Source organism: Thecamonas trahens, assembly GCF_000142905.1.
Source record: "Thecamonas trahens ATCC 50062 unplaced genomic scaffold supercont1.2, whole genome shotgun sequence".
Taxonomy (NCBI): domain Eukaryota; order Apusomonadida; family Apusomonadidae; genus Thecamonas; species Thecamonas trahens.
In genome coordinates, this window is record NW_013657678.1 from 50,035 (window position 1) to 76,828 (window position 26,794).

Genomic DNA, 26,794 nt, shown 5'->3' on the forward strand with positions numbered 1-26,794 from the left:
ATCACGACGCAAAGGAGAGCTACGACGAGTCCGAGGCTGCTGCCGCCGCCGCCGAGCTGGAGCTGGAGCTTGAGTCGGAGCCGGAGTCGGAGCCGGAGTCCGAGCCGGAGCTCGGGCTCGAGTCCGAGTCGGAGTCCGAGTCCGAGGCATCGCTCTTCTTGGTGGCTTTGCGCTGGGCGCGAACGCGGCGCTTGGCGACGAGCTTGGCCAGCTTGCGGATGGTGGGCGCGAGCTGGCGGGCCTGGCCCGGGGTGAGGATCTCCACCCGCTTCGAGGCGCGCTCAAGGTAGTCGCCCGAGGCGTTAAAGAGCGGGAGCGAGTCGCCGGCGCCGAGGCACTGGATGTACTTTTTGGAGATGCGATCCTGGCGGAGGATGACGTCGCGGACGGTCTTGGCGCGCTGCAACGAGAGCTGCTCCATCTTTTCCAGCAGCGACTTGAAGGCCGATGAGCCCGGAGCGAGCTGCTGACCCGATGCACCTTCGTGGAGCTCGGGAGCAAAGGTGTGACCCATGATGGTCAGCTTGGTCTTGGGCCGCTTGGCCAGTAGCTCGGCGATCTGCTCCACATCTGCCTCCGACTTTGCAGTGAGAAGGGCCGAGCCCGGCTGGAAGACAATACGCTTCTTGACATGCAGCTGAGTGAAGGTCTCGCCCTTGCCACGACCACGGATGCCCGAGTCAGAGACCGAGTACGATGCTGACGACGACTCGGACGAGGCCAACGAGGCCGACGAGGCCGACGAGGCCGACGAGGCCGACGAGGCCGACGAGGCGGAAGATGACATGAGGAAGAGAGGTGGAGAGGAGGTACGGGGTCGGAGGTGGCGGTGGTGTGTGTGGTGGTGGGACCAGTAAAGTGTGTGTGTGTACGGGTGCGTGTGTGTGCGGTGGCAGGGAAGGGAGGTGGCGGCTGGCGGCTGGCTGGTGGCTGGCTGGTGGCGGCTGGTGGTGGCTGGCGGCTGGCTGGTGGCTGGCTGGTGGCGGCCGGATGGTATCCGGTGACTGTGGTTGGTGGCTGGTCGACCACTCCCCCTCCCCGTCCCCCTTCCACTCGCTCTCCTTCTCTCTCTCCTCTTCTCCCTCTCCCCCCCTCCCCCCCTACCTCCCCCACTTCTACTTCACTCCCTCCACCAACCTCATCATGGACTGGGACGCAGCCTTGCTCGGGTTGACAGATGCGAGCAAGAGCGGTCCGTCCGAGCAGATCCTCTTCCTCCAGGAGCGGTACTACCAGCTGGAGGAGACGTACAATGTACGCGGTGCGGTGTGAGGCATGTAGCCATCATCTCATCATCCCCCCCCTCCCCCCTCCCCTCCCCTTGCGCACTCACTCATGATCGCCGATGGATGGGGGATGTAGACGCAATTGGTCGAGAGGGACAACACCATTCGCGAGCTGGAGGAAGAGCTGGCTCTGGTCAGGGCGTCGGCGACGGCGGTGGAGGAGGAGCTGGCCGAGGCTCGAGCTGTCAACGACAAGCTGACCCGGGATGTGGCGCTGATGCAGGCCAACAACGAGAGACTTATGGAAGTGCTGCAGTATCACCTCAAGAAGGCCGGAATGGACGGCGATGAGGCAAGCGCCGCTGCTACGGCTCCGGCTCCGAGTGATGAGCCGGCCTCGGCCGAGCCGGATGTCAAGACCAAGAAGCGCTCCAGGTCGCGAATCCGCATTCGCACACGCAAGTCGAAGCCGAAAGACAAGGACAACGCTACAGCGTCCGACAAAGCGTCGGCGTCGGCGTCGCCAGCCGCATCGCCGAGCAAGCCGGCCCGCGACGAGCAGGGTGCAGCCTAGCCTTTAAGCTTTACTCCTCGAAGCTACGAGCCCCGCGAGAGCGAGGCCCGAAGTCCAGCAGCTTCACGCCCGTAGTATGCGTTCGATTGCGCGAGCTGCCGCCGCGCCTCGGCGAGCTTGGCTGCACGCTGCCGCTCGATCTCCATCTGGCTCTGTGCGTCCTTGACAAACGCCTCCTGGGCCGCCAGCGATGATGTCAGCTCCTCCATGTCCGTCACCAACCGGTGCTTGGATCCCTCCAGCTGCCGCTGCCGCGCTGAAGCGGCACTGAGCTGGGCTTCGAGCTCAACCACTCGCTCGGCCTGCGCCTTGAGCTTGGCCTCGGCATCGGCGGCGACCCGGACAAGCCGCACCACCTCGGCCTCGGTCGCCCGTCCGGTTGCAGCCTCAGCCTCGGCAGCTGCCGCCCGCTCCTCGACCCGTGCCACGTCGGCTGCCGCCGTCGCCGCCGCCGCCTCGGCTGCCGCCGCCCGTGCCTCGGCCGCCGCCACCGCCCGCTCCGCAGCCTCGAGTTGCGCGCTCACCGCCGCCACTTGGTCAGTTGCGCGGTCGTTGGCGGCACGGAGCTTGGCATTCGATGCTTGCAGCGCGTCGACGTACGCTGACGCGTTGCCACTCGCACTCGCACTCCCGTTGCTCGCGCTCTCCGCCTTTGCTGCATCCAGCAGCGTCTCCAGCGTCTTGATCCGCGACTGCAGGTCGAGGTGCGCGACCTGAGCAGTCACCGTCGCGGCCTCGGCCCGCGACTCGGCTGCCGCCCGCCGGACCGTCTCATCTGCCAGTCGCCGCTCGGCTTCGGCGGCCTTGCTGGCGGCACTTGCGCCGCGCTCGCGCTCGGCCTCTAGCTGGGCGTGGAGCTGGGCGACGCGCTCGAGCGCGTCAGCTCGCTCCTGGTCTGCTCGCGTGCCCGCTGTCGCAGCCTCGGCGGCCTGTCGCTCCAGCTTTGCGTTGGCATTGGCTGTGGCGGCAGCCGCCGCAGACGCGCCCTCCATCCGCGCCTCGGCCGCAGCTGCTGCCGTCTGCGCGTCACGCCAGCTCTGCCGCATGTGGCCAAGGTACAGCTGCGCAAGGTGTAGCGCGCCTACCCCCAGCGCTCCAAGCTCAGCCTCGGCATCGGGCTCGACGCCACTCGCCGCGCAGTTGGCAGCACGCTCGACCGCGAGCTCAAGGCTCTCGTGCGCGGCCGCCACCGTGTCCAGCGTCCGGACCAGTGGCGGCGTGCCCTCGCTTCGGTCGGCCCGGAGCCAGTCGGCAGTAAGGTCGGTAAACGCTTGGAGGCGCGAGAGGAGGCCCGCCTTGCTACCAGCCGCCGCCAGCTCAGCCTCTTGGTGCGCCACCCGCTCCGCGTTGACCGCACTCAGCTCTGACCGGGCCACCGCCAGCTCGGCTCGCAGCGCCTCAGCGTCCGCCGCCAGCTCGGCCTCGCGAGCCTCAGCCGCACTTGCTGCCGATCGCGCTTCGGCCACATCCGCCCGTACGTTGGAGAGTTCGCGCTGCGCTGCTGCTGCATGGGCCTCCATAGCTCCTGCGTGCTCCTTGAGCGATGCAACCTTGGCTGCCAGTGCGCTCGACGACGCGCCCTGGCTCCGCACGGCCTCGACCTCGCGGCGTAGCGCAGCATTGGCCTCGTTCGCTGCGCTCAGCTGCCGCGACAGGTCTGCAATGAGCTCTTGCGCCGCTGTCGACATCATTGCCGCCAGCGCATCGCTTGGTGCCGGTGCCTGCGCCGCCGCCGCCTGCACAGGCTCGTCTCTCTGGCCTTCGCCTGCTAGCGGACCCATGCCGCGCGCCTGCAGCCGCTGCACCCGCAGCCGCTCCGCCGACAAGTCCTCCTCCAGAATCCACCGTTCGCGCTGCGCCACCGTTAGCTGGTTGCGAACAGCCGCGAGCTCGGCCGCTAGCTCGGCTTCACGGGCCGACGCCTCGGCGGTCACCGCCTCGGTGTCTTTCTGTTCAGCGCCCTTCATCGTTGCCAGTTCCGTCGCCAGCTCGTCGCGCTCGCGCTCCGCCGCCACCTGCGCCATCTGTGCTTGTCGTGCAGCATGCTCGAGCTCAGCCTGTCTCTCACGCTCGACCTGGAGCTGTACATCGGCGGCCTGCAGCCTCGCCCGCAGGTCGGACGCCTCGGCCCGGCCCGCGCCCTCGACCTTGGCCAGCTGCATCTTGAGCTGTGTCACCTGGGTCACTAGGCCGACAACCTGCTCCTCCGCTGCCGCGCGTGCTGCTAGTGCCGACGGGAGCTCTGCAGCCGCGTCAGCAGCGTCCAACGCCGCTGCAGCGATCTCGTCGCGGGCCGCCGCCGCCGACACCGCCGCCCGCCCGGCCGCGTCCAGCTCGTGCTCCAGAGCAGCAAACGACGCCAGATACGCCTCCTCCCTCCGATCACTGCTCCGCCATCCGTCCACACGCCGACTTGTGTTGCCACTGCCCGGGGCTTGTCGCGGTGGCGAAGGCCGCAGCAACGTGTCGGCCGCCGCTGCCGCCGTCGCTGCCGCTGCCAACGTCCGCGGCCGCGGCCGTCCTCCTGCAGGCAGCGAGGCCATAACCGACTGCAAAAGCAGCGAGTCTGATGGATTTAGAGGTCCCCGTAGCTGTCGCGCGCTCAGCTCCCGTCCCGAGGAGCCCAACGTGCCCGAAGCGCCCGACGTGGCCGTGTTGCCCGGACCGCCCGACGTGGCCGTGTTGCCCGGACCGCCCGACGTGGCCGTGTGGCTTGGCGCCATTCTTGTCGACAGCCTCAAGTCGCCCGTCTGCAAAGCGAACAACGACATGCTGCACCACCTCTGACGCCCTTTGCTCTCGAGCCACCAATACGCCTGTGTGAAGTGGTGCCGTGTGTGGCTATCATCGACCACCAACTTGCCTACCCCTGCCCTGCCCTCTCAGTCCAAGCTGTGGCGTCTCGCCTGATCGATCACCGCCGCGATCAACCCAGCACCGATCGATCAAGGTGACAGACGACCGGCTGCCCAGCCCGCTACTTGACTCACAGTCTAGTGACCATGCTGCTGGACGAGCTCAAGTTCCTCAACGCGAAGCGGACACAGATCCACTCGCGCAAGCTGAGGGGCAAGTACCTGGCCTTTTACTTTGGGTACGTTTTAGTGGGCGGGAGGGGCGGTTGGGGGGGCCTGGCCTGGAGCGGGTGATCTTGATCTTGACGGCTTTTTTGGCACAACGGCCAGGCGTTGTGGCGTGGACAGTGGTGGGCGGATGAGGTAGGGGCATAAAGGAGATGAGGACTCATGGGTAGTGGGTGTGCAGGGCCAAGTGTAAGCCATGCGACAAGTTTACTCCTGTGCTGACGCAGTTTTACGCCGAGGCGTGCGCGGCCACATCCGAGTTTGAGGTCGTCTTTGTCTCGACCGACGTCTCCGAGGCCGAGATGTACGACTTCCTCGACCAGCATCCCATGCCGTGGATTCGTCTTCCGTTCCGCGGCAAGTACCGCCAGCGAGTGCTTGACGAGTTTGGCGTGGCCGAGCTTCCTACTCTGGTCATTGTCGCGCCAGACGGCTCGGTTCTCTCGATGAACGGCCGGAAGGAGGTGCTCGCCACCCAGCCGGGCAAGGGCGGCCGCCCGCCCAAGATCTCGGTCACCGACTTGCTGAGCAAGTGGCGTGCCGACGCCGGCGATTCGAATCCGGAGCTCGGCGCTCCTGGCGCCGAGGACTACGACGACAACGCCGAGGCAAGCGGACGTGGCGAGCCGAGCGGTTCGCGACGGACCAAGCGCTCGTCCCGCCGGCGTGCCGGGAGCGGGCGTGGCGAGGCTCGAGGTGAGCCTGCTGGTGGTAAGAGTGCAGCGGGGCGCTCGGGCGCCGGCGGCGTTGCCGCGCAGACCGGTGCGCGTGGCGAGTTTGTCATGACCTGGGCCAACGAGAAGGACGACCGTGGCCAGATTACACAGCACCAGCGCGGCAAGGCCGGCCTGGAGAACCTCGACGCGATGACCGGCCTCACTTCAGGCAACCTGCAGCCGGTTCACATTGCGCTTCGCGACGGCAACCTCCAGCTGTTCAACTATCTCATGAAGCGGCGGGTGGAGGTGTTTGTCATGGACGCGTCCGGACGGACGCCGCTGCACTACCTCGCTATGCATGGCGGCGGGACAGCGGCCAAGGGCATGCTCCGCCGGTTTGGCCGCAACCCGGACTGGATGCAGCAACTCTCGGTGCAGGACAATGACGGCAACGTGCCGCTGCACCTGATGTGCCGCTACGGGCACGGCCACCTCATTCCGTGGGCGCTGGCCCAGGCACCCGATGCCGTCGAAGTCGTCAACAATCTTGGCCGTCGGCCGTATGATGAAATGCTGCTCATGGGCCACATGGGCCTCCTCAACGGCCTCACCTTTGAGAAGGATCAGTCGCCGTCGTCCATCTTCCCGTCCGACGTCCGCGCCGGCCTTGCCGCGCCCGACACAAACTCGGTCCGCGAGACAGACTCGCCGCGCTCCAAGCTCGCCACCGCCAAGCACCAAAAGTCGTGCAACCGCGCCCTGTACGATGCTGTCATTGCCGGCGACGCACCTCAGGTCAAGTGGCTCCTCGCCAACACGCCCGCCAACCCGCTCGCCAAGAACAAGGACGGCGTGACCATTATGGACCACGCCATCTCTGCTGGCGCTATTTCCATCATGCGCATCCTCGACCGCGCCGCGAACCCAGTCCCGCCCGTCAACATCGACAACTTTGCCTGGCATCCGGATGTGGTCGCAAAGCTCCCCAAGGACCGCTTCCTCGACCAGAACGACCCCAGCGCCGCGTGGTGAGCGAAGTACACCCGCTACCCGCTCCACGCACACCACGACTCGAACTGATTGCGAGCCGTGTTTACTCTTGTCAAATGAATGGCACGTCCCACCCTGCGCCCACAATGGCGGCTACAAGCCTGCGTTCTCGGTGTCAAACACTTCGATGGGCGCATTGCTCTCGGCCTCGTCAGCCGCACCGAGTCGGGCCTCATCGTCGTCAGCATCGTCGTCGGACGAAAATGGATACACCTCCGACGCCACCGGCGGTGGCGCAATGCCCAACACATTGGCCAGCCGCACAGCCTCGGGCACATGCGCCACAATCCGAAGCCCCACCAGAGCCTGAGCCTGGGCCTGAGCCTCGACCTGAGCCTCAGCCTCGACCTGAGCCTCAGCCTCGACCTCGACCTCGGTCTCGGCCTCGGCCTCAGCCTCAGCTTCGACCTCACTCTCAGCCTCGGCATCAGCCTCGGCCTCGACGGCAATGCGCCGACTGCTTGTCACCAAACCCGAGAGCCACGCCACATACTTGTCCGACAGCACCGCGCGCGCCCCGAGGAACGGCATCAGCTCATCAGAGGTCGACGGCCATTGCAGCGAATTGTCGATGCACGGCGGTGCTGCACGGTAAACAAAAGCTTCGAGCTCGGTGCCGTCGTCAAGGATCACCGTCTCGCGCGAGCGCACCACATCGCTGCCAAGTCCTAAGACGACGTCAAGGAGGGCGAGCGCGTTGCGGTCGAGAGAGTACAGCACGCCCTCTACCGGCGGCACACCACGCTCGGCCGGTCCGATGTTTGCCGTTCCGACTTCCGACTCGACCGAGGTGAGCCTGTTGAAGACCAGAACCGCCGACGGGAGGACTGCGTGCGCGTGCCACGCGTGATCCGATAGCGCCGCCGACTGCACCAGCTGCAGGTCGTAGACAAATACCTCGTTGCCATAGTCAGCCACATCGTCGGCCTCGCGCGCAAAGCGGGCAGCATCAACAACCGGAGCAGCTTGCTCGTGGCTCAGGCCGGCCGTCAGCTTGGCGGCGTCGGCGTTGGCCGCGGCCTTCATGGCAGCCGCGGCCTCCGGCCCGAGCGCGTCGGCAATCGCCACACCCTGCGCGGCCAGCTCTGCCAGCGGAGCATCCATCTCACGCTCGCGCGGCATCGGTACTTGCCGCGCCTCGCGTGATGGCTCGGCAATCGCGGGCAGGTACGAGGCCGAGATGCTCGAGCCGACGCCGGCGCCCGTCACCGCATTGACCACCCTGAATGGCACAAGCGCTTGCTCCGGATGTGCGGCGTCGACGCCGGCGGTCAGCTCGGCCGCCCGCACTGCCAACGCCTGCTGCTCGCGTCGTGCCGCCGCCGCCTGCCGCGCGAGCACGTTGATCGATGCCAGCCGCGATCGGTCGCGCTTCCGCTGCGCCATAACCTCAGCCGGAGTCGGCGGCGCCGGCACGCCCGGCCCGTACTTGTAGTTGCGGTAGTCGTCAGGCAAGTGCGAGACACCAGCCACGTCTCCGTCGCCGCCGCCCAAGCTGGCCGAGTGAGTCTTGAGAAGTCGCGCCACCCGCGGCGAGCGGGTCATGCCCACCCGCGTTGCCAGCGTTACCACCCGGCGCCCATCGTCCTCGGCCGGCGCCGACCGTGGCGGCGGAGGCCGTGGCCGCACCTGGGCAGGCGCCTTGGCCGCCGGGACATAACCGCGCGGCTCGAGCGCATGCACCATATCTGCTCGCCGCCGGCGCGGCCGCAGCAGCGCCGCCTTGCGCTGTGCTGCCACCACCGCCGGTGACGGCTGCGGTGCCCATCCCGCAGGCCCTCGCGGCGGTCGTCGCGCGTCCGTCGCCGTCACTCTCGCGCCGCCCTTCATCCCCGCCACTTCCACCGAATGCTGCAACTGGCCACGTCGGCTCCCGTCGTGACCACTGTCATCATCCTGTCGACCATCCGCTACCACCGCAAGCAAAGCGGCAGCCTCGCTCTGGCGGCGGATCTTTCGCTGCGGCAGACGCGGACGCAGACGCGGATGCGGACGCGGATGAAGACGAGGATGCGGGACAATCGACGGATGCGATGGATGCGGTGGATGCGGGTGGCGAGAGGGATGCGAGGCATGCATCGTCGACCTCGCCGTCGTCCGCCTGGTCCTCCTCCGCACAGCGGGCTTGCTTCCCGCCACCGGTCCTCGCGGAGGCATAGCAAAGGCAGTAGAGGCGGTGAGAAAGGCAGAAGAGGGCGCATCCCCGCCGTCTTCCCTTCGCTCTCCCTCCTCCCTCCTCGTCTGCTCCTGCTCCTCTCCCGCTGCTCCGCGGACAAGCGCCACCTCGTTGGCGGTGCGGCCGCGGTGGGCAAGGACAACAGCTCCTGCCGCCACCGCACCACGTACAGGGGGAGTTGTGGGTCTCGGAAGAAGTGTATGCATATCTATCGCCACCCCTGCCAGCGCACAAGCCAGGTGTGCCTCTCCCCCAGCTCCAGCTCCCGCTCCGCTTGCCCGCTGTCTCGTCGCTCGTTGCCGACGAGCCCATTAGTCACCAAGCCGACAAGCGCTCGTCACGCATCATCTCCCGGCGTAAATGCGTCATTTGTAGTACAAAATTTACAATTTGCGGGTTCCGGTACTCCCCCCCCCCCCCCCCCCCCCTCGTCCCCTCCTCCCTCCCTCCCTCCCCTCCCTCCTCCTTCATCAATCCATCCCCCCCCCTCCGGCCCTACTGTTCCTTTTATCGGCTCTGCACTTTCCTCTCCCTCTCCATACCCCACCTCTACCCTGTCCCACATCACTGTAATACCTCAATGTCAACGCCAGCGCGCCCGACGAGCGTACTGTTTTTTTGGCCCCAACTCCGCCACACCGAATCACATGTCAGATTGCCCCCCCCCTCCGTGGCTGTTGTCAGCAGACGGCGGCCAATACGTTCTGCGCTCCACCACCCTGACTGACGCGAGACAGAGACCCTTCTCAGCCGCAAGCACTTCACCCAGCACAAGTCAGGTGGACCCAACCGCAGCATCCCCCCCCCCCCCCCCCCCCCCCTTAACCCCTCTCCACCTGGCTACGTACACAACAACCTCCTGCAAGCCGTTGGTTCCCCCATGACAAGCGTGGAAGAAGTCTCCCCCATGGACGTGGTGGAGCTCGGCGTGGCCGAATCGCGAGCCAACACGATGACGACGACCGGCTACGGAGGCGGAGGACCGGTATGCGGGCCAGGATCATGTGCCGACAAAGACCCGTCTGGTATGGGTCCATGCTTGGCTTCCTCGGCGCGGAGTGAGTGCCCAGACTACTTTATGGCAAAGGTAGCATGCTGCTTCCAGCTGGTCCATGACTTGGCTGATGACGCCCGCAAGGCTTACGTCAACAACGACTTTGACTCGGCGGGCAAGTTGTTCTCTGCTGCTCTCGAGCGGTCAAAGGTCATTCTAGACGTCGTCACCACCGCTCCGCCGCTCACTGCCGCAGGCGTCGACGAGACTTTTCAGGCCGAGCTCGAACGGACCGTCCTGGAGGTCCAACTGCACCTGATTGCGGTCCATATGCGTCGCGAGGATTGCGACGCTGCGTCGCAGCTCTGCGACGCCCTTTTCGACGCCTCGGCAAACGTGCTCGTCGAGCAGCATCCAGAGCTCCTGGTTAAGCTGCTCTTCCGCAAGACCCAGATCCTCTGTGCCCGTGGCTCGTTCGCCGACGCCCGCGATATGATCGCCCGCGCCCAGGCCCTCAGTCCGTCGTCGCCAGCCATTGTCCGGCTCGCCGCAGACATCGAGGCCGCGCTGGACGCAAGTGGGGTCGCTAGCGCCGCGGCACCGCCGGCCAGCTCTGCGCCTCGCCGCGAGTGTGGCGAGGTGCCCAGAGGCGGTCGGCTGACATCGACTGCAGCCACAACCACGAGTGCGAGTGCAAGCTCAAGCGGTAGCCACCCGACCAAGTCGTATCACAAGGTTGTGGATGATCTTGTGGCCGAGAAGGGCGCCAAGGAGCGGAGCGCGGCGGCCGAAGCGGCCGAGGCGTCGTCCTCGCTGATGCACTCGGGCGCGTTTGGCGCCGTCTGCTCGCAGCTGGCGCAGCGCGGGTGCGGCGTCGAGCTGCCGTCGCCGATGGAGATGGTGACCAGCCGCAAGCTCGGCATTCCTGGCACCGGCTTTTGCCGCGGCGCCAAGCTGGCGCTCCTCTCGCGCCCCGCGTTTCTCCCAGCAAGCTACGAAGGAGTGGTAGACTCATACGAGGAGCGCGTGTACTGCGGGCGATTCTCGAAAGACGGCTCGCTGTTTGTCACGGCTGCGCAGGACTGGCGGCTGCGAGTGTACGACACGTCGCGTGGGTCGGACCTGCCGCAACTTGCCGGCGACGCCGCAGCGGTGATGGGCCGTTGGACGGTGACCGACCTCGCGCTGGCGCGGGACAACTCGCTCCTGGCGTACTCGTCCATCACGCCTGTGGTGTACCTTGTCTCGCCGCACGACCTTGATGGCCCGCACGTCGAGCTCTCGTACCTTGCCGAGTCGGGCTGGTGCGGCATCTGGTCCTTGGCGCTCTCGGGCGACAACTCGCTGCTGCTAGCGGGCACGTCGTCGCCGGCAGTGGTCGGAGCCGACGTTGCCACGGGCACGCTCACAGTCTCGATCACCGACGGCCACACTGACGACATCAACTCGGTGGCATTTGCTGGGAGCACCGGCGACGGCGACAACGTCTTTGTCTCGGGCTCTGACGACGCCTCGATCAAGGTGTGGGACCTCCGCGCGCCACACATCCCGGTCGGTGTCCTTATCGGCCACCTCGAGGGCGTCGCTCACGTTGCATCCAAAGGCGACGGCCGGTTCATCGCCTCCAACGGAAAGGACCAGGCGCTCAAGTTGTGGGACTTGCGGCGGTCGGCCATCCCGGTCACCGACTATGAGCGCTTGCCGCGGCGATCATCGGCGTACCCGTCGTGGGACTACGTCACGTCCGATTACCCGGGCGTCGGAACCGGGGCGCGCCACCGACGACTCGTCGATTCTCTCGGTTGGCTCTCACAAGGTTCTGCAGACTCTCATTCGCTGCGGCTTCTCCTCGCCGCACACCACCGGCTCGCGCTTCCTCTACTCGGGCTCGCACGACGGCGCCGTCTTCATCTATGACACCATAGGGGCAACGTGCGCGGAGCTCTTGCCGAGTGATCGCCCGCGCAACCCGGTCCGCGACGTGGCATGGCACCCGTACGACGCACGCATCTACACCTCGTCGTGGTCGGGCGACGTGTGTCGGTTTGGCATTGCTACCTGACCTGTAAATTTTATGCACCGATCGTTAGCTCTGCTGTATTCGCGCAGCGCGGGCTGCGAGCCGGGCCTCGGCGAGCCGCAGAGCTTGGGCCTTCTTCCGGCACTTGGCGTCGAAGGCTGCGGCGGCGCGGCGGATCTTATCGTGGGCCCGCGCCTCCAGCTCCGCCAGCGCTGCCAGCTTGGCGTCGCGCTTCTCCTCAAACGTGCGAATCTGGACCGCGAGCAGCGCACGCTGCTCGCCCATATGGGCGTTGAGGATCTGCAGCTTGCGGGCAGCCCGCTCGATGGCGCGGCGGGTGGTCGGGTCAGGCGAGCCGCGGCTAGCGCCGGTTCCTCTAGCCCCGCCGTCGCCTCGCTCGAGCTGTTGCGAGCGGGCGAGCTCAAAGTCAAACTCGGACTGCGAGAACGAGAGCGATACCGCGAGTGCTGGGCGTGGCTGTGGCGGCGCGGCGGGCGCGTCACCCGACTGTGCCGCGAGCATCTTGTAGAACGTACCCGAGTACTCTTCAAACTGGGCAACCTGCATGCGGAAGAGCTCGCGCTCGCGCTTAAACTTGGCGCGCGACTTGGCATACTTGCGGATGCGGGCTTCGACCCGGGCCTCGCGGTCTGCCAAGGCGGCTTCGCGCTTGCGGACGACGGCAAGCTTGCGCTTGAGAAACGCGCGCGCACGGGCCTCGCGATCGAGTAGGTCCTGCTCGAGCTTGGCATACACCGCCAGAGCCTCGAGCGCGTCCGAGCGCGATGTACCAGTCTCTGAGCTCGAGTCGTCGGCCATGGCTGCCAGCGCAGTGCTGTCACTCTCGTCGTGCTCGTCGTTGAGGATGGCGTGCAGCTCGGCGTCCGACTCGGACGAACCGTCGTCCTCAACGCTCACGACAGCCGATGAAGCGAGGGAGGAGGCGGAGACAAGGCGAATGTCGGGTAGTTGCGGTGACGAGAGTGAGGGGGGGGCGAGGGCGAGGATGCGGGTGATGGTGATGGTGATGACAGTGGCGGAGTGGGGCACGCGGTGGCGGTGACAGCGAACGAAGAACAGCGGTATCCATCGAGCCAGGAGTAGATGGCGAACAAGGAGAGGCTGGTGAGCATGGAGAGCGGGGCGAGTGTGGGCGTGGCATGTGCGGCGAGTCGCGGTGCGGCGAGTGGGTCACGGTGGTGATGACGGACTCGTCACCAGACGACTCCTCGTTGTCGGAAGGAAGGAAAGTTGTTCAGAGTGTGGCGACGCCTGTGAGATGGGCGACCTGGTGACAGCAGTGATGACCTCGGAGCTCGAGTCCGAGTCCGACGCCGACGCGAGATCGGAGAGCGGAACAGTCGCGTTCTCGCGTGAGGTCTCGACGGTTAGAGATAGCTTGTAACCGTCGCGCTTGGTCTCGGGATCCCTGTTATCATCAGCGACCGATGGTGGCGGCTTGAATGTAGGCGAGGCTCTGGGCGGTGGTGGGGTTGGCGCCGAGTCTGTCGGTGGAAGATTGGGAGGTGGCGGCTTGGATGCGGGCGAGGCTCTAGGCGGTGGTGGGGTTGGCGCCGAGCCTGTCGGTGGAAGATTGGGAGGCGGCGGCTTGGATGCGGGCGAGGCTCTCGGCGGCGATGGCTTCGGCTTGTCACCCGATGGCGGCGGGGGATTGGGTGGCGGCGGCTTCGGCTTGTCATCCGATGGCGGCGGGAGATTGGGTGGCGGCGGCTTGGAGGCGGGCGAGGCTCTCGGCGGTGGTGGCTTCGGCTTGTCATCCGATGGCGGCGGGAGATTGGGTGGCGGCGGCTTGGAGGCGGGCGAGGCTCTCGGCGGTGGTGGCTTCGGCTTGTCATCCGATGGCGGCGGGAGATTGGGTGGCGGCGGCTTGGATGCGGGCGAGGCTCTCGGCGGCGGTGGCTTCGGCTTGTCATCCGATGGCGGCGGGAGATTGGGCGGCGGCGGCTTGGATGCGGGCGAGGCTCTGGGTGGCGGCGGGGTAGGTGTAGAGGCCACGGGCGGTGGCGGGAGATTGGGCGGGGGAGGCTTCTGTCTTGTGGACGGCGGCGGAGGGAGGTTGGGCGGCGGCGGTTTGACGAGTGACGACGGCGGCGGAGGGGGAGGCAGGGACGACTGGGCAGGCGAGGCCAGAGGAGGTGGAGGCTGCAAGGGTGGGGGTGGACGTCCTGCCATGGCAGGGAGAGTGTGAAAGGGAGTGTGGTGGAAGGGGGTGGGGGGGGGGCGGCGTGGCGTGAGGTGGTGCGCCACCAATGCCTGTCGTCGTCGTAGTCCGTACGTGACCGCCCCCAGCTGACGTGGGAGTGACCGACATGCATGACGGGGCGATGGCTCACGGGAAAGGCACAGAAACTGCATGTGGGCCACCAACCACCGCCATCGCCATCGCTATCACCATATCCTTATCACATCTTAAGCCATCCAAATACGCCTTGTCTTTCCCTCGGATCCTCCATGAGATTCAGCCACAAAAGCCATCATGGCTGATCTTGAGACACACACACACACATACACACACTTACATACATACATACATACATACATACATACATACGCATATATATATATATATACATACGCATGGCCTGCCCGACTCCATCCCAATCGTCCGATCCCATACACCCCCCTGGATCGGCCCTCGCCCGAGTCTGTGGCCACACTTCTCCATCATGGACAGGCTCAATCCCCTGGCCAAGACGTGGGGCATGGCAGCAGTGGCAGCCGCCACCACTGGCTACTGCTTGCATGCCTTTGTCACAGCATGCGCTACATACAGCAATGCCAAGGGTGTGGGTGAGGCCGTGAACAAGACCATGACCTTTGACTCGGCTGACCATGCTCTGGCTTGGGCAAGTCATCCGTCCATCCAAGAGAGCCTGCCCAGACTGGTTATTGTTCGTGACTCCTTCAAGCGGTCCGATCTTGCTCCTCTTCCTGCTCGGGATATGGATGATGTCCGTGCTGCAGCGAGCATGATGGCCGACGCGGAGCTGGCCTACGATCCGAACTCGCTCACGCCTGATCACCTCGTCAATGGCCTCGACTACAAGGAGCTCGTCAACTCGGGCCGGAAGCCGGTCATCTCTCGCACCGATCAGCGTCTGATCAATATCGTGGACGGAAGCTCTCTCACGCTCAAGATGGATCTCGATGTCACCAACCTCGCCCTCGGTCCGCTGCCCATCCGCGGCATCTCGGTCCTCGACTCGGAGGCCTTGCTCAACGCCGCCACTCCCGTCTGGGTCTACTGCAACCAGTCGCAGCGGATCATGCTTGACGTCCCGCACGTCGTCGGCCTCTCCAAGAGCTGCTTCTTTGACGATGACGTAGTCTCGCTTGTTGCAGTCCTCGGCCCCGCGGCCGGCTCCGCAGCAAGCTGGTTGAGTTCCAGCGGGCGCTCCGTGCTAGCATCAGCGCAAGTCGGCGTGGCGCCTGGTTCTCGCCGTTCATCACCGATCCTACCGATCCGCTTGGCCCTGTGGTGATCGCCGATGACGACGACGACGAGCTCATCCTCGTCCCACCGTCAATCGTCCTCGGCACAGACGTCAGCTTTGCTTTCACCAAGTCCCCGGCCATTCCCGAGTGTATTGCCGTCAACTGGGCCGACGTCGCCTCGCACAATATGGCTACCTGCCTCAACGCTACCATCGCCGTGCTCCTCGCCTCGGTCCTTGCTGGCCTGTCGGTTGCCCGTGCCATGGGCTAGCACGCCACTCACTTACCACTTGTCTTTCGCATCGACACCGCGTCTCTAACCCTCCATCCACCCCACATGCCGCGCGCACTCTGCCCGCACTGCGGCGCGTCCGCCTTTATTGCTGCCGACGACCTCGCGCCCGAAGTCTCCATGGCCTCCACCGACCTCGGCTCGGCCGCCTGGTCGGTCCTGGTCTCGACCGACTCGGTCAGCTTCCGTCTAGCGCTCTCTTCGGCCTCGGCATCGCGGCTCTCGCTGCTCTCACTCTCACCGCCAACAACCATTGAAGCTCTTCTCCGCTCACTCCGTCCTCTGCACACCCACCACCGTGCGCAAGTTGAGCATCCGTCTCATCTGTCACTCACCGCAGACGAATTGTCGCCGCCGTCCTCGCCGCCCACGTCGGGCCCGTCACTCATCCCGGTGCTCGACCACCTTGAGACTCGGATTGATGCCCTCACTGCCCTCTGGTCCGCCTTTGCCTCTGACATCCATGTCCTCATCGACCTCCTTCGCGACCGTCCCTCCGAGGCCGACTCGGTCCTCGACTCGGATGCGACCGCCAAAGAGCACCCGATGCCGCTGCCTCCGTCTCCGCCGTCGCCATCACCCCGCCCGGTGTACCCGCATCTCCCTTGGCTTTGCCCCAGTCCGCCGTACACTCCCTATCCACCGAGCCGCTGGCCGGGGCCCTGCGCCGCGCTCTGGCTCCCTCTCGCCGCGCCGCCAATCCAGAACGCGAGAAGGGGCTGGAAGCCATGCAGATGGCCGTGCGCATGAAAATCCGCAAGTACACTTGACAGAGCCTAGAAAGTGGATAGATCTGCGATGCTATCGTCTTGATCGCACCCAACCCAGCAATGCCCGCGCCGTAGTAGCCGCCCGCCTCCCCGACCGCCGCCGGCTTGCCTCCCCCCCCCCCCCCCCCCCCCCGGCCCCACCACCCCCACCACTCCACCCCACTCAACCTCCGTCACGAAAGACAATGAGTGCGTGGGCACTGCAAGTCGATGAGCGGGCGACCGAGTGGGCGACTGCGCGTGGCGAGCTCGAGTCTGCAGGGCCGGCCGTGTTTGAGGCGGCGGTGCGGGCGGCGGCGGCGGCGGGCTTCACCACCCATGTGGTGGACGTGACAAAGCAGAAGCTGGTGACCATCAAAGCAGCCGGAGAGGACGAAGACTACACCATGCCCGATCCGCGCTTCGATGGCGTCTCGCATCTCTCGCTGGCGGCAAACTTTATCTCGTCCATCGATAGCAACGCTTTGGCTGTCTTTGGCTCGCTCACCACGCTGGATCTAGCGGCAAACTCGCTGGAGGAGATCCCGATGCTGAGCGGACTCTCGCTGCTCACGACACTTAATCTCTCGTGCAATCGTCTTGGTCCGTGGCTGGCGGCAGAGGCCGAGATGGCCGCAGAGCGGCTGCGGGCGCTACCGGCGCTGGCCACGCTCTCGTTCCGCCAGTGCTCGCTGACCGAGCTGCCGACGCCCGTGCTGAGCGGATGCGGCAGCCTCACCTCGCTCTCGCTGGTGTGCAACAACATTGCGGCAGTGCCTGTGCTTCCAGACTCGGTTGCTGCCACGCTTCTCACGTTTCTTGCTGCGTACAACCCGTTTGCCAGCGAGCCGGGCGCGGCGGACGCGCTCACCGCCGCACTGCCGCGCTGTACACAGCTCCGCATCGCGTAGGGGACAGAGCATGTTAACCCTTAACAGTACGGTCGTTCGGATGCGTTGTCGCGCGTCTCAAAGTGAACAACTCGATGATGCTTGACTTCCCGGTGGAGGCATGCCTGCACGTGATGGCAGCCGACACGTTGACGCCCGCCTGAAGAATGCCCGAGTTGCCGTCGCAGTGACGGGCGCCTGGAAGCATGGGCGAGGCGCACGAGGTGCCATACGGCGCCGATCTGGAGGAGCGGTGGGCGCGGATGGTGCGGAGCTTGTCGTTGACGACCCCGAGGACCGGGAAGGAGAGCATGTCAGAGTTGAACACAGTGGCCGGACGGGAAAGGGGGAGGTTTTGCGACGGACGAGCTTACCCGTCGGCGTGGCCGCGCAAGTGGTGGCACGCCATCCTTGTACTGGATTCTGCATCCCGGGGGGGGCGCAACAGAAAACAGTCGGCGATGCAGAGATGGACGCCGCACGTGTCGCAAAAGGTCCGCGGCCGCAATCGCTTACCATGAAGCTTCCGGCAGGCGAGGCAGTCGCGTCGTACGACGGCTTGCTGGGGAAAGCGGTGATGACGAGCAGCCGCTGCAAAGGGACGCTTCCGCTTGCGCGTCGGCGCTGGCCACAGCAGCCAATAACACATTGTACTACTCTTTTACCGCGATTAATGGACGTTGCGACGTCTGTGGAGCGTCGCGGAGCGCGGCTTGCGCGATGGACATCTCTGTCCATTCCGTACCGTAAAGGATTAAAGATCCTCGTGGGCAGCCTCGTCAGCGACAATGTCCTCCTCGACGTCGGCGTCGGCGTCGGCGTCGGCCTCGGGCTCGGGCGGCGGGGTCAGGTCCTCAAACTCGATCTCGGCATCGGGGTCGACGCCAAGGTTGGACGAGAGGTGGTTGAGGACGTGGTTGACAAAGAAGGCCGGCTCCTCGAGGCCAAAGCCGGACGACATGGCGCCCGAGCCGTAGAGAACCTCGGCGGCGGCGACGAGCTCGGGGTCCTCCTCGTCAGCGTCGACCCGAGCGGCGAGCTCCTTGATGAGCGGGTGGAACGGGTTGATCTGCATGATGGGCTTGGCGTGGAGGAGGTACTCCTGCGAGTTCTCGCCGGCAGTGGCCTGCGACTTGATGATGCGGCGCATGGTCGGCGAGACGCCCCACGAGGAGGCGGCGAGGGTGACCGGCGACGAGACAAGCTGCTGCGAGAGCTCGGCCTTCTCGATGCGGTCGGCGAGGGTGACCTTAAGCCAGGTGGTGAGCGGCTTGAACGAGTCCTTGAGCTCGTCCCAGCGGGCCTCGTCGGTAGGGAGCTCGAGGTCGTCCTTGGCGACATTGGTCAGCTTGTTGCCGTCAAACTCGGGCAGCGACGAGAGGGCGTACTCGTCGACCGGGTCGAGCAGGTAGAGAACCTCGTAGCCGCGGCGGGTGAGGAGCTCCAGGTAGGGCGACTCCTCGATCTGCTCGACCGAGTCGCCGGAGAGGTAGTAGATGCGGTCCTGGCCGTCGCGCATGCGCTCGACGTAGTCCTCAAGCGAGGTGAGCTTGCCCTCGGACGACGACGAGATGAAGCGGAGGAGCTTGGCGAGCTTGGTCCGGTTGGCGGTGTCCTCAAGGAGGCCGAGCTTCATGGCCGTGCCGTACTGCTCCCAGAACTTCTCAAAGACCTCGGGCTTGTCCTCGTCACGCGCCAGCTTGCGGATCGAGTCCAGCACGCGGCGAATCATCTTCTTGCGGATAGAGCGGACCATCTTGGACTGCTGCAGCTGCTCGCGCGAGACGTTGAGCGGGAGCGAGTCCGAGTCGACCACGCCACGGACAAAGCCGAGGTAGTTGGGCAGGACGTCAAAGTCCGAGGTGATGAAGACCCGGCGGACGTAGAGCTTGATGTTGTGGCGCGAGGCCGAGACCCGCGAGAAGAGGTCGGCCGGAGCCTTCTTGGGCACAAACAGGAGCGCGGTCACATCGACCTCGCCCTCGCCCCGAAAGTGGACATACGTCAGCGGGTCCTCGGTGTCGCCAGTCAGCGCCTTGTAAAAGTCGTTGTACTCCTCCTCGGTGATCTCGTCCTTCGACCGCTTCCAGATCGGCTTCTGGTTGTTGATCAGCTCCCACTCGTACACGGTCCGGGTCTCGGTCCGGGTCTCCGGCTCGGCAACATCGTCGTCCTCGCCCTCGACCACGTCGCCGTCGGCGTCATCGATCGGCTCGTCGGCCTCCTCGGTCACCTCGTACTCCTCCTCGTGGGCGGCCCAGAGGTAGATCGGGTAGTCGATAAACTCAGAATACTTCTTGGTCAGGCGGCGGAGCCCGTCCTCGTCGAGGAACTCGAGCGCGTCCTCCTTGAGCTCGAGCACAATCTCGGTTCCGCGCCCGAGCGTGTTGCCGCGCACATCCTTGGTCACCGAGTACGTCGACGACGCGTCCGACACCCACACGTGCTGGTCGTCGTCGTTGTTCTTCGAGATCACCGTCACGGTGTCGGCCACAAGGTACGAGGCGTAGAAGCCAACGCCAAACTGGCCAATCAGGTCCGAGTCGTCCTGTGCAAGCGCGTCGGCAAACTGCTTAGTCCCCGACGACGCGATCGAGCCGAGCTTGTCCATCAAATCAGCCTTGGTCATGCCGATACCGGTGTCCGAAATCGTGAGCGTGTTCGCCTCCGGGTCCGCCTTGATGCGGATCTCCAGGTTCGGCGTGTCGCCGAGAATCTCCGGCTCGGTCAGCGAGAGGACGCGGACCTTGGAGAGCGCGTCGGACGCGTTTGAGATGAGCTCGCGAAGGAAAATCTCCTTGTTCGAGTACAGCGAGTTGATGATGAGGCCCATGACCCGCGAGACGTCCGCCTGGAACGCCTTTGACTCCATGTTGGCCTCCATCGCCGCCCGCTCCTCTTCAGAAAACAGCGTGTGAATGGCAGTGCCCGAGGCGTGAGCGTTGAGCTCCGTCGCCGACTCATCAGCCACCACCGTCGTCATGCACACCAGCGGCACCAGCGCCAGCGTGGCAAACACAGCCAATCCCAGGCTCAGAAACCGCAGCTTGGCCATCTATGTGTGTGTGTGTGTGTGTGTGTGTGTGTGTGTGTGTGTGTGTGTGTGTGTGTGTGTGTGTGTATGTGTGTGTGTGTGTGTGCGTGTGAGTTCCCACTTCCCCTCTCTTTCTGCTCGCTCAGGCAGCCTATGACCAGCCTGTCACTGACGTCAGAAACGGTGCAAGTCTTCATGAAGGTGTCGATCCCCCCCCTCCCTCCGCCCTTGTCCTCGCTCCGCCTGCTACATACTCGCACACTCATGCAGAGGATTCTCCTCAGCCCATGACCAGGAACACTCTGCATGGTGTCGGTGTCTCCAAGGTCATGGGCGAGGTAAAAGAGAAGGAGGATGGAGTGTAGAGCCTGTAGCCATGACTTTGGGAGCCGTACCGTTGCGTGAAAGAAATGTTGTGAGGTGTGGGGTGAGCTGAGGCGAACAGTGAAGAATGAAACGTCGGTGGAACAAGCGGGCGGACCCCGGAGGAAGGGGAGTGGGGGCATGTTTTACTGATGTCACAGGGTGGCATTGTTGGGTGGCAATGTGAATGTGATCTAGGCCCACGGTGCTTATGATTGGCCGTAGCTGGGGTGAGGCAAGGAGGGGGGGGGGGGAGGGGGGGATCTGTATCTCGATGGCGAGTCGCCTGACGGATTGAGCGTGAGCCCTTGCCTGAGGCACGGACGACGATTACGAGAGGAGGAGGGACCTGGTCGGCTGCTGGGCGGAATGACAGAGTATGGATCCTTTGCATGCGTTTGATCGGTGGCCGGAAGCAAAGGGGGGGGGGGGTGCTGAGTAAGTGGTATATCATTTGTTCGATGGTGGCGGTGGCGGCTGTCACTTGGCGCCAACAGGGGGACGTGCGCCGGGATGGGAAGCAATGAGGACGAGGCGGACATTGACGACATCCTAGACATGCTGTCAGACATGGAGGACGAAGAGGAGGCCGGCGGTGGTGGCGGCGGCGGTGGTGGTGGCGGCGCTGGCGCTGGCGCTGGCGATGACGACGGGCAGGAGGCCGGTGACGACGACGAGCAGGAGGTCGACGACATCCTCGGCATGTTTGACGACGACGCGCTTGCGTCGAGCTCAAGTGCTGCAGCCTCGAGTGCAGTGTCAGTGGTCCTCATCGAGGATGCAGACGGCGATGGCGACGTTGACATTGACGACATCCTGGACGTACTGGACGACGTGGCCGCCGAGCCGGAGGCAGAGCCGGAATCAACAGATGGAGAGCAGGAGGGGGATGTGGTAGGCACTGACAACGGCGCCGCTTCTCCCGAGCTGATGCTGGATGGCGAGTTGGCGTCGATGCTGGACGCGATAGGCGCCGGTGAGTCTGGCCCGCTGGTGCCGCCCGTTCTCGATTCGAGCTCATCGGTCGACGTGGCGCTCGACATCGACGCACTGCTGGCGGAGAGCCTGCGCGGCGCCGTGGACGCGCCATCATCGACCACCGACTCAACCGATGAGCTGGAACAAACATTGCGAGCATTTGAGAGTGGGCGAGTGGCCAATCACGACCTCGAGACCGACTCGGACGCGGCTCTTCACGGCGTTGTCGGCGAGACGCTCGAACACGAGATGGCTGATGCTTCGTTTGCGGCCTTTTTGGACGCGCAGATCGAGGAGCTTGGCGAGTCTGGAAACGTGGAGACACCGGTCATTCTTACCGTGGCTGCCTCGGCCGACATTGCTTCGCCAGAACGCGATCCGTTTGCGATCCTCGCCGAATTGGACCCATCGGACGCGAGTCTCACGACACTATCCGAGACGTTGACCAGTGCGGATGCCTCGAGGGGCTCGGCAGACTTTGAGGTGAGCGATGAGCACTCGTCGTGCTCGACGTGCCACACCCGGGCCGATGCGCTGCTATCGGAGATGTTCCCGTCGACCGACACTGCCTTGCAGGAGTCTGGCGAGCTAGCCGGGGCTGGTGAGTCAAGCGGCGACTGGGTGGAGGACGGGGAAGGGCTGTTTGAGGGAGAAGGTGAGGTCGAGTATGTTGAGGAAGTGGTGTACGTCGACGAGGACGGCGATGTGGTGGATGCGGAAGGGGTAGACGAGGGCGAGGTCGAGTATGTTGAGGAAGTGGTGTACGTCGACGAGGACGGCGATGTGGTGGATGCGGAAGGGATGGACGAGGGCGAGGTCGAGTACGTGGACGAGGTGGTGTACGTCGACGAGGACGGCGACGTGGTGGATGCGGAAGGGGTGGACGAGGGCGAGGTCGAGTATGTTGAAGAAGTGGTGTACGTCGACGAGGACGGCGATGTGGTGGATGCGGAAGGGATGGACGAGGGCGAGGTCGAGTACGTGGACGAGGTGGTGTACGTCGACGAGGACGGCGATGCGGTTGAGCAGGAGCCTGAACCCGAAACAAGACTAGAGCCCACTCCCAAGTCCTCTCCCGAGCTCGAGCTCGAGCCCGAGCCCGAATCCAAGCCCATAGTTAAGATCGCGCAAGCTTGTACCCCTCGCCACGATCCCACCCCCTCCCCGCCCCCATCCGCCCACAATTCCCCGCCTCGCTCGCCTCATGTCGAGCCCACCATATCCTTCTCGACCGACGATGTTGCGCAGCTACTCGCCGAGCCGAGCGTTGAGAGCGACGACATGGTTTCTGGCTCCAACGAAGAGTGCAGCGAGCTCTCGCTTGGCGATCTCGTCACCATCACGCCTTGTCCGCGCACGCCTAGTTCATCGCCGCCGCCGTCGCTCTCTCCAGTCCCTCGCCAACCGCCGTCAGCATCGTCTTCGCCAGAACCCGAGGCACAGCCGCCGCAATCGCTCCTCCTCGATCTCGCGAACGCGCACACCTCGGCCTCTCCAGCATCGGCGTCGGCATCGCCATTGGCAACAGACAATGACACGCCATCGGCGCAGCCGTGGCACACAGTAGAGTCGCAGGCTGCCGCCGCCGTCCGCCGGCTCGACTTTCGCTCCCAAGGCTCGCTCTCGCTGGAGCAGACCGAGTACCTGCTTGTGCTTCTCAAGTACCCGACAAGCACCGCCCCAAGCGAGGCAGTGGCCCTCACCCGGACTGAGTCACGTCGGTTCACCAACAGCGACGCGGTCAGTGTCGTCATGGCTGTTGTCGCTGCCTTTGATCCCTCAGTCGTCGCCGCTCTCCACGACGGCATCGACGAGCTCGAGCACTCGGGCAAGCTCTACGAGCTGGATGATCTCACTGCCCATGCCAGCCCCACGCCGCCGCTCACGTCGTACGACTACGACTACGAAGAGGTATGGACCGAGGTATCGGTCAACGAGACTCCGCTCTCATCCGCCAACCCGCCACAGCCTGCAGCCGGGATCCAGCCCGCGCGTGAGGTCGCCGTCCAGGCCGCTCTCGATCCGCCGCCGCCACAGCGTCCGCCAGTCCGCAGGCCGCCCTCGCTACTGTATCTTGCCGAGCAGCATGCGCGGCGCCGCAAGGCCGAGGCTGCTGCCGCCGCTGCGCTCCGCGAAGCCACGCTCCGCACGCTCCAGCTCGCAGACACCGAGGCCGCCCTCCAGGCCTCGGCGCGCAGGCAGGCCATCCTCGAGCGTGAGCTGCAGCTCTCACAGCGGATCCTGGCGCAAACGCTGCCGCCGCCGCGCCCAGTGCGTCCAGCTTCAGACTCAGTGCCTCCAGTCCCGGAGCAAGCCCGCCGCGCCGGCCTGCCGCCGATCCCGTTTACCGCCGCCGGTCCGCTCGTCGTCCGCGATCGCAAGCGCTACGGCCCTGACGTCCGGGTCACGCATCCGCTCTGGCCACAAGCCGCCGCTGAGGAAGAGGCTGAGCGTCGCCGGCGAGCCAACAACATTGCCCGCCGAGCAGCGCTCATCGCCAAGGTCGAGACGCTGGTGGGCACCAGGCAGAGCGCGGCCGGCCAGCGCTGACCGCTGCGCGGGCACACTCGGCTCCGGCTGTCATGGCCCCCAGACGTGCACGCCCCGCGTCAGGCGCCCTCAAGCCGCACTTTAGCCTCACTCTGGCACTCGTTCGTAAAGCGCTTCTCCGGTTTGGCCGCGTCGCTGGTGCTGCCTTTGCCCTCCGTGGCGGCCTTGCCCTCCTAGCTGCGCTCCTTACCCGTGCCACCGCCCCCAACCGTGCCCTCGCCTCGCTCCGCGGCCTGGTCGGCGTCCTTGCCCCGGCTGCCCGCCTTGGCCTTGCGCTGGGTGGCTACTCGGCTGCAACTTCGCTCGCGGCGGCATCAACCAAGAGCCTGGCTGTGCAGGCCGCGACTGCTGGTGTGACCGCGGCCACAGCGCTCACTGCCTTTGATCAGGAGACTCGCGTCTCGGCCATGCTCTACCTCGGCGTCCGAGTCGCCCAGGCCGGATACAATGCGCTCGCGTGTGTTGAAGAGGAGGAATCGCATCCGCCTGCCGGGCAGCCAGAGGCTGAGGGCTCGGCGATGGGCGGCTCGCTGCTGTTTGCGCTTGCCTCGGCGCAGGTCATGTTTGCGGCGCTGGTCTACCCGTCATCGCTCCCGCGCTCGTACTACGCCTTCATCCGGCGGACCCAACCAATAGCGACGCCGATTCTTGAAGCTGTCCGCGCCAATCTCTGGAGCACGGATGTTGATGCCGGGGCGGTTCTCGCCTACGTAGCCGACTCGGGCGGTGATCTCGACGACCTCGCCCGGGCGTCCAAGCTTCTGTCGGACCCGCTGCCGTGCGGCATTCCGTGCGAGCTGCTACATCCCGAGCGCCCACAGTGCAGTGTCCAGTTTGCTCACACTGCGTTCAAGGCGGCAAAACGGGCGCTGCCGCTGTACGGCGGGCTCAACCTTGTGGCGCTCCTCTTCCGGTACAAGAAGCTGATGGCTGCCCCAGGCGCGACGCTGTGGCGGACGGTCAAGAGCGTGGTACGATCGACGGCCTTTCTCACCGGCTTTGTCTCGCTCTTTATGGCTGCGGTGTGCACCCACCGGCGGCTGGGGCTCGCTGACTCGGGTGCGACGTACTTCTTGTCAGGCCTTATCTGCTCGGCGGCGATCCTGATCGAGGCGCCGTCACGGCGGACCGAGCTGGCGCTGTACGTCCTACCGCGGGCGGTCTCGTCGGCCTTCTGGATCCTTGTCCGGCACGGGTGGCTGCGTGCATTCCCACGTGGAGAGATTGCGCTCTTCGGCGGCGTCATGGCCACGCTGCATGCGGTGTACCTTGCGCGGCCGCGGCTGTTGGCTCCGGTCCTGCGGGCGATCTTCAGGACGCTGCGGGTCGGGGCTCACTTTGACAAGGCGCAGCCTACCGTAACCTCGGGCACGCGTCCTCACATCATGAGTGGGAAGAGAATGTTGATGCCCCCGGATGGCGGGCTGGCATCGGCGTCAGCATCGGCGTCGGTGTAGTCGTTAGAGTCCGAGTCCGAGTCCGAATCCGAGTCCGAGTCTGAATCCGAGTCCGAATCGGATGCTTCGGGCGATGGCTTGCGAGGGACAATGACAAACGGCGGGGGTGAGGAGGCAAATTGGACCGACTTGGATGCGGCACTACCGTCAGCGTCGGGCTTGGACGTGCTCGGCTTACGCAAGATCGGCCGTAGCGGTGTTCCGCTCGGGTTGGTGGGCTTGTACGTCTTGATGGGAGAAAAGTCGGGCGTGTACGACTCGACCGAAGTGTTGGGATCGACGTCCTCCTTGCCGGCATCAGAGGCCGGCTCGGCAGAGTCGGGCTTGGGCGCGTCGCCCTGCAGCCGCTGCTCCAGTGCACGGCGCTCGCGCTCGAGCGCCTCACGGCGAACCCGCAGTGCCTCCTTGCGCTTAGCGCGCTCGCCCTGCAGTCGCTCGAGCTCGATCCGGCGCTGCTCGACCATCGTGCGCGCGCGGGCGAGCGCCTCGGACGTGGGCGTGGCCGGGGTCGGAGTCGGAGCCGAAGCGCGGGCAGCCTTTCGCGGCGGAGTCGCCGGCTCAGGTGCCTCCTCTGAGTCCGGGCCCGACCCGCGCAGCTTGGCAATGGTGTGCTGGAAGACCTCGCACTGAGTGCACTTGGTCCGCTCCCTGTCGGCGCGCAGCTTAGCTATAGTCGCCTTGGCCTCGCGCAGCTCGGCCCGTAGCTCGGCGCATGTCTGGACCAGCTCGGCGGATTCGCGGGCGGCAAGCTCCTCGGCATGCGCCTTGCGCACCGCAGCCAGCTCTCTCTGCAGCGCCTCAATTTGTGCTGCAGGTACCATCCGCAGCGGCGGGGTGGCCGTCGGACCGCGTGCCATCGGGCTGCGGCCAAGATGCGGCGACCGCGGCCCGAGCGCTGTCACCCAAATCGATTCAACATTTTCGCAGCAAGTGAGTCACGCAACACCACCAACTCCACACCCGCTCTAGCACGTCTGGCCCTCCCGTAACCTACGCATATGTATAGGTGAAGATGCTTGCATGTGTCAAAGTATCAATTCTCTTGCTAGTTAAGAGCTTTGGATAGAGCAAGTCGAGTGTGGCGTGCCGTGCGTGGCGGCGACGACCAGCAGCCGTTGGCCGGATCGAATGCCCCAGACCGTTGGATGGCCACGAACGTTCCTACGAGGACACCAACGATTAACGCCAGTTATGACCCCGACCCAACGATTATCACAACGAGCACACCCCCCTCCCCCCCCGA

General features: G+C 65.3%; 13 protein-coding genes across 13 annotated transcripts; 7 read left to right on the plus strand and 6 right to left on the minus strand.

Moving 5' to 3' along the window:
• Positions 1-19: 19 nt before the first annotated feature.
• On the minus strand, positions 20-787 carry AMSG_00346 (uncharacterized protein; the record flags this gene model as incomplete). The annotated part of the gene is made up of 1 exon (XM_013907171.1): positions 20-787. The coding sequence occupies one exon, from the start codon at positions 785-787 to the stop codon at positions 20-22; it is 768 nt and encodes a 255-aa protein (XP_013762625.1).
• A 356-nt stretch (positions 788-1,143) lies between these two features.
• On the plus strand, positions 1,144-1,859 carry AMSG_00347 (uncharacterized protein; the record flags this gene model as incomplete). Its single annotated transcript, XM_013907172.1, has 2 exons — positions 1,144-1,254; positions 1,363-1,859. 2 exons carry the CDS (start codon positions 1,144-1,146, stop codon positions 1,798-1,800), a joined length of 549 nt encoding a protein of 182 aa, XP_013762626.1. The 3' UTR covers positions 1,801-1,859.
• AMSG_00348 (uncharacterized protein) lies at positions 1,791-4,523 on the minus strand (the record flags this gene model as incomplete). The annotated part of the gene is made up of 1 exon (XM_013907173.1): positions 1,791-4,523. The coding sequence occupies one exon, from the start codon at positions 4,521-4,523 to the stop codon at positions 1,824-1,826; it is 2,700 nt and encodes an 899-aa protein (XP_013762627.1). The 3' UTR covers positions 1,791-1,823.
• A 267-nt stretch (positions 4,524-4,790) lies between these two features.
• Positions 4,791-6,670, plus strand: AMSG_00349 (thioredoxin 1). The gene is made up of 2 exons (XM_013907174.1): positions 4,791-4,894; positions 5,065-6,670. Exons 1-2 carry the CDS (start codon positions 4,803-4,805, stop codon positions 6,572-6,574), a joined length of 1,602 nt encoding a protein of 533 aa, XP_013762628.1. The 5' UTR covers positions 4,791-4,802; the 3' UTR covers positions 6,575-6,670.
• AMSG_00350 (uncharacterized protein) lies at positions 6,635-8,278 on the minus strand (the record flags this gene model as incomplete). The annotated part of the gene is made up of 1 exon (XM_013907175.1): positions 6,635-8,278. One exon carries the CDS (start codon positions 8,276-8,278, stop codon positions 6,686-6,688), a length of 1,593 nt encoding a protein of 530 aa, XP_013762629.1. The 3' UTR covers positions 6,635-6,685.
• A 1,397-nt stretch (positions 8,279-9,675) lies between these two features.
• On the plus strand, positions 9,676-11,824 carry AMSG_00351 (WD repeat protein; the record flags this gene model as incomplete). Its single annotated transcript, XM_013907176.1, has 3 exons — positions 9,676-9,799; positions 9,839-11,550; positions 11,579-11,824. The coding sequence occupies 3 exons, from the start codon at positions 9,676-9,678 to the stop codon at positions 11,822-11,824; spliced, it is 2,082 nt and encodes a 693-aa protein (XP_013762630.1).
• On the minus strand, positions 11,782-13,214 carry AMSG_00352 (uncharacterized protein). Its single transcript, XM_013907177.1, has one exon. The coding sequence runs from the start codon at positions 12,599-12,601 to the stop codon at positions 11,849-11,851; it is 753 nt and encodes a 250-aa protein (XP_013762631.1). The 5' UTR covers positions 12,602-13,214; the 3' UTR covers positions 11,782-11,848.
• Positions 13,215-14,612: 1,398 nt separating this feature from the next.
• Positions 14,613-15,629, plus strand: AMSG_00353 (uncharacterized protein; the record flags this gene model as incomplete). Its single annotated transcript, XM_013907178.1, has 1 exon — positions 14,613-15,629. A coding segment is annotated over one exon (673 nt), but the record flags the coding sequence as incomplete, so codon positions are not given.
• Positions 15,630-16,477: 848 nt separating this feature from the next.
• On the plus strand, positions 16,478-17,271 carry AMSG_00354 (uncharacterized protein). Its single transcript, XM_013907179.1, has one exon. The coding sequence runs from the start codon at positions 16,486-16,488 to the stop codon at positions 17,188-17,190; it is 705 nt and encodes a 234-aa protein (XP_013762633.1). The 5' UTR covers positions 16,478-16,485; the 3' UTR covers positions 17,191-17,271.
• A 543-nt stretch (positions 17,272-17,814) lies between these two features.
• On the minus strand, positions 17,815-20,629 carry AMSG_00355 (glucose-regulated protein 94). Its single transcript, XM_013907180.1, has 2 exons — positions 20,599-20,629; positions 17,815-20,224 (listed from the first exon to the last, which is right to left on the minus strand). The coding sequence occupies exon 2, from the start codon at positions 20,222-20,224 to the stop codon at positions 17,924-17,926; it is 2,301 nt and encodes a 766-aa protein (XP_013762634.1). The 5' UTR covers positions 20,599-20,629; the 3' UTR covers positions 17,815-17,923.
• A 403-nt stretch (positions 20,630-21,032) lies between these two features.
• Positions 21,033-24,094, plus strand: AMSG_00356 (uncharacterized protein; the record flags this gene model as incomplete). The annotated part of the gene is made up of 2 exons (XM_013907181.1): positions 21,033-22,660; positions 22,757-24,094. The coding sequence occupies exons 1-2, from the start codon at positions 21,080-21,082 to the stop codon at positions 24,092-24,094; spliced, it is 2,919 nt and encodes a 972-aa protein (XP_013762635.1). The 5' UTR covers positions 21,033-21,079.
• Positions 24,095-24,126: 32 nt separating this feature from the next.
• Positions 24,127-25,436, plus strand: AMSG_00357 (uncharacterized protein; the record flags this gene model as incomplete). Its single annotated transcript, XM_013907182.1, has 2 exons — positions 24,127-25,356; positions 25,410-25,436. The coding sequence occupies 2 exons, from the start codon at positions 24,127-24,129 to the stop codon at positions 25,434-25,436; spliced, it is 1,257 nt and encodes a 418-aa protein (XP_013762636.1).
• AMSG_00358 (uncharacterized protein) lies at positions 25,386-26,408 on the minus strand (the record flags this gene model as incomplete). The annotated part of the gene is made up of 1 exon (XM_013907183.1): positions 25,386-26,408. The coding sequence occupies one exon, from the start codon at positions 26,406-26,408 to the stop codon at positions 25,473-25,475; it is 936 nt and encodes a 311-aa protein (XP_013762637.1). The 3' UTR covers positions 25,386-25,472.
• Between the last annotated feature and the right edge of the window lie 386 nt (positions 26,409-26,794).

Bases quoted from the DNA above. Each gene is read 5' to 3' on its own strand.
- AMSG_00349 (XM_013907174.1), top strand. From the start codon at position 4,803: ATGCTGCTGGACGAGCTCAAGTTCCTCAACGCGAAGCGGACACAGATC. The intron at 4,895-5,064 runs GTACGTTTTAGT...GTGGGTGTGCAG, and splicing joins TACCTGGCCTTTTACTTTGG to GGCCAAGTGTAAGCCATGCG.
- AMSG_00352 (XM_013907177.1), bottom strand. From the start codon at position 12,601: ATGGCCGACGACTCGAGCTCAGAGACTGGTACATCGCGCTCGGACGCG.
- AMSG_00354 (XM_013907179.1), top strand. From the start codon at position 16,486: ATGAGTGCGTGGGCACTGCAAGTCGATGAGCGGGCGACCGAGTGGGCG.
- AMSG_00355 (XM_013907180.1), bottom strand. From the start codon at position 20,224: ATGGCCAAGCTGCGGTTTCTGAGCCTGGGATTGGCTGTGTTTGCCACG.